This window comes from Gavialis gangeticus, unplaced genomic scaffold, assembly GCF_001723915.1.
Source record: "Gavialis gangeticus isolate Ggan-Ray unplaced genomic scaffold, GavGan_comp1, whole genome shotgun sequence".
In the NCBI taxonomy this organism is placed as follows: Eukaryota; Metazoa; Chordata; order Crocodylia; family Gavialidae; genus Gavialis; species Gavialis gangeticus.
Genome location: NW_017728993.1, coordinates 24,038,903 through 24,048,364, shown reverse-complemented (window position 1 = coordinate 24,048,364; position 9,462 = coordinate 24,038,903). Strand labels below are relative to the sequence as shown.

The 9,462-nt window shown below is 50.6% G+C and overlaps 1 protein-coding gene and 1 long non-coding RNA gene across 4 annotated transcripts in view; one reads left to right on the top strand and one right to left on the bottom strand.

The window, feature by feature from the left end:
- LOC109286693 (fatty-acid amide hydrolase 1-like) overlaps positions 1-638 on the bottom strand; it is a 33,692-nt gene extending 33,054 nt beyond the window's left edge. Inside the window, exon 1 of one of the 2 annotated variants that reach the window (XM_019501366.1) lies at positions 377-638. In XM_019501366.1, coding sequence (XP_019356911.1) covers positions 377-568 — 192 coding nt within the window. In that variant the 5' untranslated portion in view covers positions 569-638. The remainder of the gene's footprint in view (positions 1-376) is intronic. The other variant, XM_019501365.1, reaches the window with a different exon arrangement.
- A 1,296-nt stretch (positions 639-1,934) lies between these two features.
- Positions 1,935-8,536, top strand: LOC109286692. Of its 2 annotated transcripts, XR_002094651.1 has the most exons (3): positions 1,935-2,047; positions 7,597-7,720; positions 8,354-8,536. It is a non-coding gene; the product is annotated as an uncharacterized LOC109286692 (long non-coding RNA). The 2 variants fall into 2 exon arrangements; XR_002094650.1 differs by having other exon boundaries at positions 7,597-8,536.
- The last annotated feature ends 926 nt before the right edge of the window (positions 8,537-9,462 follow it).

Genomic DNA, 9,462 nt, shown 5'->3' with positions numbered 1-9,462 from the left:
GGGTCCTCCCTCTTCCCCTTCTTGAAGATGGGGACCACATTTGCTACCTTCCAATCATCTGGCACCTGGCCCAAGCACCACGATCGCTCATAGAGCCGTGCCAGGGGCCCTGCAATAACCCCAGCTAGCTCCTTCAACACCCTGGGGTGGAGAGCATCCGGACCCGCTGACTTGAACGCGTCCAGCCCCAGATGTGTGTAGCTGCACCCCAAATATTGTGTGACACCCTTAAAAAGATCTCACAGCCCCCCAGGGGACAGAGAATTACCGGACTAAGGGAAGGGACATCTCCAGCCTGTTGGGAGAGGGTGCAGGGTGCTGGGCAGTCTGTGGTCTCTCCTGAGGGGTTCGTGGCAGCCCTGAGGGGGGCACCTACCTGCTCCCTAAATGTCAAGGCAGCCTTCTGCATCTGCTCCAGCCTCTTCTCTCTCTTCCTCCTGGCTTCCTCCACCTGCTTCCAGAGCGCTGTCCTCCTCCTCCAGCGCAGCAGCTGGATGGTGACCACCAAGCAGCACAGCACCGCAGTGCCCAGGTGGGGGCTGAGCCACATCTTTCCGGGGAAAGGCATCTTGCTCCCACAGAGAGCACCAGACCTGGGTGCTGGACCTGTCCCTGCTGCTTCCCAGCCCTGGATCACGAGGCAGGGAGCCCGCGGGAGGGACCTTGGAGCCTCTGCAAGGCACAGGTGAAATGCTGCCATCCACAGGGGGATGGAGGCATCTGGAAAAGCCTCCAGATCCCTTTAATTCCTCCTCAGTGCCATCCTTTGGAAGCCCCCGGCCTCTCCCCCTGCCCCAGATTGCCTGCACGCTGCGAGGTCTTGCAGACAGGGGTAGGGATGGTTTGCAATGCAGCTCCTCAAAGGCATTGCTCTTCCCAGGCAGAAGCTGGCAAGACCCTGGTGCTTCTTTGCTGCTTGGCACGACCCCCAGCACCTTGGCAGCTGCTCCTAAGGACTACGGAGGACTTGCCCTGGCCAGCCAGTCTTGCCATAAACCGAAGTAATAGGAGAAAAAAGAAAAAAAAAAAAAGCAAACTCCCTTCCTCCCATCCGCTGGGGAAATGAGCCTTCCTCGTTTTGCTGGCAATGGAAGATGCAGGCGCTGCAGCCCACAGCAAGGTTCTCGATGCTCTCTGCCACCTGGCCCATTGCTTAAGAAGAAACCCCTTGCAGGCAGTTATGCCTTGTTTTAGGATGTGGCTACAACCTAGCTGGGGTCGTCTGACCCCAGCGCTCTTCCCTGCCCAGGGCAGGGGGTCAGACTCAATGATTTACTGAGGTCCCTTCCGACCCCAACATCTGTGAATCTATGGATACCTGATGCAACGGTTCCAGGTATCACATAAGCTACCTCAGGGGAGTTATTCAAAGGGAAAAGGCCTCTCTGTATGCAGGGGGGCTGGACCCGATGATCTGTAAGGTCCCTTCCAGCCCCTAACAACTATGAAGTACAAAAAGCAGACTGGAGACAATTCAAGAGCTCCCCACTGCAAGGAGCCGTGAGGATCGTGATATGCATGGCTAGGGCTTGCTGAGACAAAGCTGATCGCTCCTGGAGGGATTGAGTTTGCTCTCCTTACTCCACGCAGGGATTAAGGCAGGATAGGGAACGCTCTGTGAAGACACACCTTGCTGAGCCCTAGATCCACCAGCCCTGGAGCAATCACCGTGGGTGCAGCGACGCAGAACAGATGCAGCAGGTCAGGCCTGAGGGGACTTTTGAATCAGAGAGCCCTGGGAAAAGGGTAAAGGGCCCATCAGGTTTTAGCAGCAAACCCCCCGCCCCGCCAAAAAAACCTTCCACACCTCATTGGCATGGTCGCTCTATCCAAGCCACACAGCAGAACATGAGATGAGCAGAAATCCTCGCCAAGCAGCACCCTGCAAAGCCCCGTCAAAAGTCTTTGACTCTGCATTTCCTTTGAAATCCTGGGGTTTCTACTGGATGGCCTCGAGTGTCCAAGTTCCTGCTCTTTAAGTGCTGTCTTCACCCTCAAGAAGTCTGCACGGGAGAAGATGGCATTGAAATAATTTTCCAGGAAGAAGGTTGGTTGAAAATTTTCAGGGAAAATCCTTTTTTTTTTCCACTGGAAAATATGCTTGTGTTTAAAACGATGGAAGCTGTCAGCTCAGATCCGTTCCCCCTCTGCCCCAGGGTAGGGGGTCTCAGAAAAGGGGCTTTTTAAAGGGCAACAGCTTTACCCCATTGTGTCAATGTTTGTCAGTGTTGGGTTATTCTATAATACTGGGAAACCAGTGAAATGCAGGCACTGGTGTTGTGTGCGTCTCTTCCCAGCCATTTAAAAAACAGTGAAATACCAGCAAAGAATTAAGCAGATGTTGAAGAGAATGAGGGGGAAAAGGACCACTCAAGTGTGGTCTGCCATAGCAAAAGCTTTGTGGCATTGGGGTTGTTTGCATCTGTGAGGAGGTGACTTCCAAGGGAACAGGCACAGGGATGGATCCAGGGGGTTGCATTTGCACCTCCCTTTGATTCCTGCTCCACCCAAAATTTAAAACCAACTGCCTGGCAGTGGCAGCAGCGTTTCTATTCAGGCAGTCAAGATGGAGCCACTTGACTTCACGGCTCATTATAATCTAACCGATCCCTTTTAAACTCTTCCTACCCCAGGTGCTAACAACCGTCTCTTCTTTCTAATGGTCTCGACGTTCCACCAATCGCACTATCCTTTGTTCTGCCCTGCTGCTGTCTGTTGGCTGCTCCTGGCCATGAAGCTCCTATTTCACAGCCCTGCAGATTATTTTAAACTCACTCCAATGATGTTACGCTTGGTTTTGCTTCAATCTGAAACTGAGTCATATAGCCCCAGGCCCCTGGCATATTAGTAGATCTTCTCCTTTATTTTTAACAGGAGAAACACTGGTGTTGTTGCTATATGTGATGATGCACCTCACTATCTGCACCCTGCTTTGCAATGATCTAGATTTGCTCATGAACAGGCAGTCTGCCCTGTCACCATGACAGCTCTACAAAGGGTGGTGCTTGTATGGTTGCAGTTCCCTTCCAACGCGTGGCTTTCAGCCCATTTCTTCCCATGGTCATACAAAAGAGGAAGGAAACTTTCCAAGAAGGACTCATGGGTTTTGAAGGGCAGAAGGGACCATCGTGATTATCTAGAGTCTAGACTAGTGTTTGCGAACCCATGAGTGGTCCAGGATGGATGCAAGAGAGCTAGCTAACCCCCTCTGCATTGTCCTGTGATGGCTGGCAGGGTCCGAGTGAGAAGCCAAGTGGCGTCGCTCCAGCTATTTCCAGATCAGGAAACAACAAAGCCACCTTCAGTAAATGCCGGGGTAATTAGCCCAAGCTCAGGGCCATGCACACATGGCTATGACACTTCCATTCAGAGCTGACTTGTGTATCTGGCAGGGGGGCGTTGAGCAAAGACTGTAATGGGCTACAGGATCATAAAGTCTGAGGACCACTGATCTAGATCAACCAGAGAACCCCACTTGCCATTTGGGCATTAAGGCCATAACCTATCATTGAGACACAGCAGATCTCTTACAAGGGCATCCAGTCTGGGGTTATAGGGCTCAAGGTGTGGGGAATCCACAAACTCCCTAGGCAACCTGGTTTTTCAGGCGGGCACTGGCTCCTTTTTTGCAAAGAACCTTGTTTCAGTTTGCAATTGTGCATGTCTCTCATTTGTGCACAGTGAAACTGCCAGTATCCCCAACCCTCAGCAATCCTGTGCTTGGTGCCTACAAGAATCACTACAATGTCAGAAAAAGGCCAGGGTATGATTAGGGTTGACAAGCCAGTTGATGGTCTGGACAGATAAGGTCAACTGATGGTTTCTTATTTGACCCAGGTCAAATGTTACATGAAGCCAAGTGCCCTTGTGTAGCTGGTGGCCTACCTCCTCATTGCTTGATGGTGCTGTCTACCAGCAAGGCAGGAATGGGGGCTCCTTGCCCCCAACCCAGCCCTTCAGGAGTCAGGATCCACACTCATGTGCTATTTAGGAGCCCTGCTCCTCTCTCCTGCACTCTTCCAGCCTCCCTTCCCCTCCCTGCCACCACAAAGCAATACAGCCCTGCAGGAGCTGTAGAAGCTGCTGTGTGCTGAGGAAAGATATAAGATATTAGGTTAGATATAAAAAAAACCCTATCACAAGGAGGGTAGTACAGCACTGGAACAGCCCCCACAGAGAGGTGGTGGAGTCTCCATCTTTGGAGGTGACCCGGCTGGACAAAGCCTTGTCTGGGATGATGTAGTTGGGGCTGGTCCTGCTTGGAGCAGGGGGTTGGACTGGATGTGACCCCCTGAGGTCCCTTCCCACCCTCATTGTCTTTGATTCTGTGATTTTATGGAAGAACTCAATCAGTAGGAAAAGTTTCTCCTGCTTGCTATATGCTGAAGCTTCAAAGCATCTCCAAAGAGGAAGGGCAAAGGCAAGGAGGAAAATGCTTGACTGCTCACTTAGCACAACTGCATTTCAACACCAACTTTGGTTTCTATAGTCACTGTGTGTGTATTGCTTCTACTTATTTCCTTTCCTTTCCTTAAATTGTGTAAAGTTTGGGGTTCTAGCATAAAAGCCAAGGAGGAGGAGAACAGTTGTCTTGGATATCATAGTACAAGAGTGATGGTCCAGACATGATGCGAGGGACCAGGATTTCTTAAGGCGATCTCTTTCGACTGCAGTTCTGATCTGAGGAAGGAGGCCCTGCATTCAAAAGCTTGTCTAACTTTACCCAAGTTGGTCCAATAAATTACAAAAAAGATCATCCTAAGAAATCCTTGCCCCTCACATCATTTCTGGACCATCACAGCCTCTGACAAAACACTCGGGCTTCAAATTCCCCAAGCAGTCCAGAATAGGGGCTCTGTATTTTTCCTCATCTCCATCATAACCCACACACTTTGCACTGCAATGTTTTTATCCAGATGATTGAACTTTGAGCGGCAGCACCATCTGCTGTCTGTTGTGGCCTACGTGCTGTCCACACACAGGAGCCCTGAAGCTGGACTTGCCTCTAGCAGTGCACCGCGTAGCAGACCAGGCTGTAAACTGGTGGTGCTCAACATTTCCAAACTTGAGGAACCCATTAATAGACTCGAGGTCCCCTTTGGAAAAATCTCAGCTCTTGGTTTTTGGCTCCTTTTTTGACTATAGTGCAATTTTTCCATGGCAAAGTCAGCGCGGCTTTAACGCTACAGATTCCTATTTGAGATCTCTGGGTTGATCTTGTAAGTCATGGAGAAGTCTTGCTGTCCAGGCCCTCAGGTGGTCACATCTAGTCCAGGGAAAATCATCCACAACCAAACCATTTCAGCCAAATTTCTGTCTAACCTGATCTTGAAAACTTCTGAGGAAAAGTGGAAACCATAGTCTGTAGAAATGCATCCAACTTCAGTGCTGCCAAGGATCTCACCAGACAGGTCCTGTCTTCTTGGGGAGTCTGATCAAGGACCCCCACTTTCCAAAAAAAGGTCAGTGTCCCAACAATCGTCTTTCCAGCCTCTGTGAACACAGTCTCCTATGAGGACAGAGGGGAGGGGTACAGTAAAGTCACAGAAAAGTAGGGCCATGAGGGACCTCCACAAGCCATGGGGTCCAGCCCCCTGCCTGAGGCCATTTCCCTAATTTAGGATTTGACTCCTTCATCATGCATTTGAATGACTTACTTAATCGCAGCTAATAAAACCTGCCTGGATTTTGCTTGCTTATCGCTACAAAGCTGTAGGTACAATGCCTTCTTTTGAACTCCTTCGTCTCCTTTTTGTGTTCTTTGAAGATCACCTCTGCTACAAACCCAGACTCAGTTCTGGAAACTCTCTGGACTTAAAAGCAGGGCTTTTTGCAGCTGATGGTTTTCCCTGCTCCATTCAACATGCAGAGGAAAGTCTCATAAAAAGTTGCATTGCTTTAACTGGCTTTGGGCAGGATTGTTGCCTGAGTGACAGAAAGAGATGGAGGTGGGTTAGGCACATAAGCACACAGTCACAAAGGTATCGAGGTGCTTAAATGCCATTAGGCCCTATATAACTTGGAAGATCTTAGCCCTACACCCCCTAGGCACCTCTTGTATTTGCACCGGTGTGTTTGACTTCGGTTTGTACAGTCCTGGGCTGGTAACTTGTGCCTCCAGTGGACAAATGAACATACCTCCAGAGGTAGCAGGAGGTGCTGGTACTGCATCTCACCTGTAAGAGCCTGCAAATATTAAGCAAAGGATGGACACATGAACCTGCCTTGGTGGGATTTATTTACCCTGCTGTGTATGTACTTCTGTGTACCCCAGAGGTGAGTGATTTGCCTGGGAAGGGGCTTGATCCTCCTTTGAGCACTGGGCTGGACTGGATGTGATCTCCTTCCAGCCCTGTGTTTTGATGATGCTAGGAGTCTGTGACTTAGGGCTTCATTACATTTTCAGTTTAGGCAGCTCAGGGAGCTCTCCTGGATTATCCACACATTCAGACATGTCAACTAGTTCTAAGTACCCTGTAGGTGTCTTGAAGTTACACCACTCTGGGGCAAGTTTTCTCTCTGATCCGTGTTACCCAGCTCCTGTTCCATGAATGTGTGGCTGCTCCCCAGAGATAAGTCACCCACGTTTCAGTCCTCTAGCATCCCAGGATGCAGTGTCCCTTCTCTTCACCCTCCTGCCCTGGGTGGACAACTCACAGATGTGGCTCCTAGTCAGGTCCCTGCAGGCAGTGGCAAGTCACAGCTGTGCAGGTTGGGGACAGGGAAGGTTTTTAGCCAGAAGGTGTAACTACTCCAAGCTAGAACCGACGCTAACACCGATTGACCTTAAAGTACGATGTATAACAAGGCCCTCATTTCAGTGCAGGACTGCATGTCATGTGTCTCCTCCCCATTTACACTGGATAAGGACAGACGATCCCAGTACCCCTGTGTTGCATGTCCACAACCTCAGGCCTTTTTTTTTTTTTGAAGATCCCATTTCAAAATAAGCCAATTGTGGCTCTTAGCCACACTGTGTAGCATTGACTGTTGATCGTTGCATCTATAAAATGATGGACCTTCCATGTTTCCCCTTTACTGCATGCATTGCTGCTGACCCATCAGCTTGAATAACTCCGTGATCCTCAACAATGGGTCTCTAACTAGCAGAACACTCATTTGGGAGATTGGAGACCAGGCTCCTATTTCCATCTCCCACCAGCCTGGTAGATGGCTTTGGTTAAGTCACTTCACTTTTTTGTGCCTCGGTTTCCTCATCTGCAAAACGGGCACAATGCTGCTGCCCCTCATTACCAGGCACATGGAGGCCTACTGCTGAAAAGTGCTATCGGTCTTTATATAGCAGAGTCTGAACTGGTTCACCGAATGAACAGAAGAGTTGATGGATTTTTATTTCGCTGGTCTGCAGCAGTCTAGGTCCTGCGAAAGAGGTGACGCTTCTGACGAGGCACCTCGCTAAGGCCTGATCCCTTTGAACTGAGCCAAAATTGGGCCTCAGCTCCAGTGGAGCTGTTTAAAAATGACACGCGATGTTTTTCCATGTCGCTTGGACCCCTCTCCCTTCCCCAGACATTTGCAACCTGCATGGTTTTGCATTGACCCTTGCTAACAGCCCCATGTGCTTATGCCTTGTAGCCCAGTGCTGGAAAAGCTGGGTTGGCAGAGGGTGTATAGAAGGGACTGTTGTGTGGTCAGATGGCAGACACGGCCACTCTCCAAGAAGCTTTCCAAGGAATTGCTGGGAAGAAGAGGCTTGAATGTGAGTATCCACCTCTTCGGCTGAAGTTGCGAGTTCTCGGAGCTCCCGAGGTCTAGGTCTGAGCCCCCGCGTGATATAACCCAGGTGGATACAGGCTCCTTGCTGAGCCCAGCACCACTGACCGCCTCCACCCACACCCAAGAAGGAGAGCAGTGGGGGGGCATGTGCCCAGGCCCCCTCCGAGCTGTCCAGCTGTCAGGCTCAGGCACAGCTGGAGTGTGGCCTGCTTCTTGGTCCCTCCAGCCCTCCGTCCCTCGACGCGTTCCTTTCCCTCGATAGGGAGATGGGGTGGACGTGGCTTTGGCTCTCCCTAGCCTTCCCCACCTCAGTGTGGTCTACAGCATGAAGCACCAGCCTGGGGTTTTGGTGAGGTGGGTTCCTGCCCCACCTTTGTCACCCACACCTGCAGGCTGACCTTGGGTGAGTGTGTTTCCCTGCTTTGTGCCTCAGTTTCCCCAGCTGTAAATGGGGAGGAGGGTCTTGTCCTATATGCCCAGCTTCTGACAGCCCCTCGTGAAGGTCTTGTAGTAGCTTCTGTGTCTCTGTGTGGTCACTAGTGATCTAGAAATGGACTGACCCCTGGGTTTTTCCATCCCTCTCTCATTCTCCTCCTTTCTGCACTCTGCTGCTCAGACCCTTGTCTGCCCTCCCATCTTCCTCCTGTCTGCTTCCAGTGCAGGCAGCTCTTTCCCTATAAGCGGCTCTGCTGAGAAGGCGTTGAAGTCCTTGTAGATCCACCTGCTCCTTTCCTGGCCCTGGGCATCCAGTTGAGGGTCCTTCCAATAAAATGCAGCTCACCAGGGGCACAGCCACTTCCGTGGCTCCTCCATGCCCGTCCTCGCTGCCGTGGCTCTAGCTCCACCGGTTTAAAAGCATGGAACAGGGTACCCAGAGAGGTGGCTCAATCTCCATCCTTGGAGGTTTTTAAGCCTCAGGTAGACACAAGTTGTATCTGGGATGATGTATTTGGGGCTAGTCCTGCTTGGTGCCGGGGGTTGGACTAGATGTGACCTCCTGAGCTCCCTTCCACCCTCGTTATCTGTGATTCTATGAGTCTGTTGATTGTCCCTCGTGACCGATAGTCCCAAACACTGCAGAACTGGCTCTCATAGACACCTTTCTGGTTTCCTTCCCTACAGATTAACAAGGGGGTTGCACGTCTCATGGAGAACACCAGCATTGCAGCCACCTGAATCAAAACCACTTTGCATTTAATGAGAACATTAAGAAAAAGGAGAGAGAGAGAGAAAAGAAAATGTAAGTGGCTAAAAATATTGTCGTTGTTGTTTTACACAGCTGAATGAAGATAATTGTATTGGCAATTGTGAGTGATTACTGTATTATCTGCAGTCAGAGAAAGTTATTTTTTGAACGCTGGAGGAATTAATGATACATAAAACTGTGTTCGTATTGACTGCATTCATCAGCAGAAACGCGTCGTGCGGCACTGCAGCACTGTGATTACTCCAACCAGCTTGGAGGGAGAGTGGGAGAGAGATGGGCGGATTCTGGATATCGCCAAAGATGTGCATACATTTACATGCCAAAAGGCTGATTGACACCAAAGCTGATTAGGCAGGAGTTTGCCAGCTGGTAACGGGGGGCAGTCCAGTTATTTCCCTCTGGTTGGAGCCCGGGGTGTGTGCATTATAGCCGTGATTCTCGACCTGGGTATCGGGGAATCTGGGGATCCCTGGAGATCCTTTCAAGGGTGCCACACTATGCTAGTGCTGGTAGGTGCA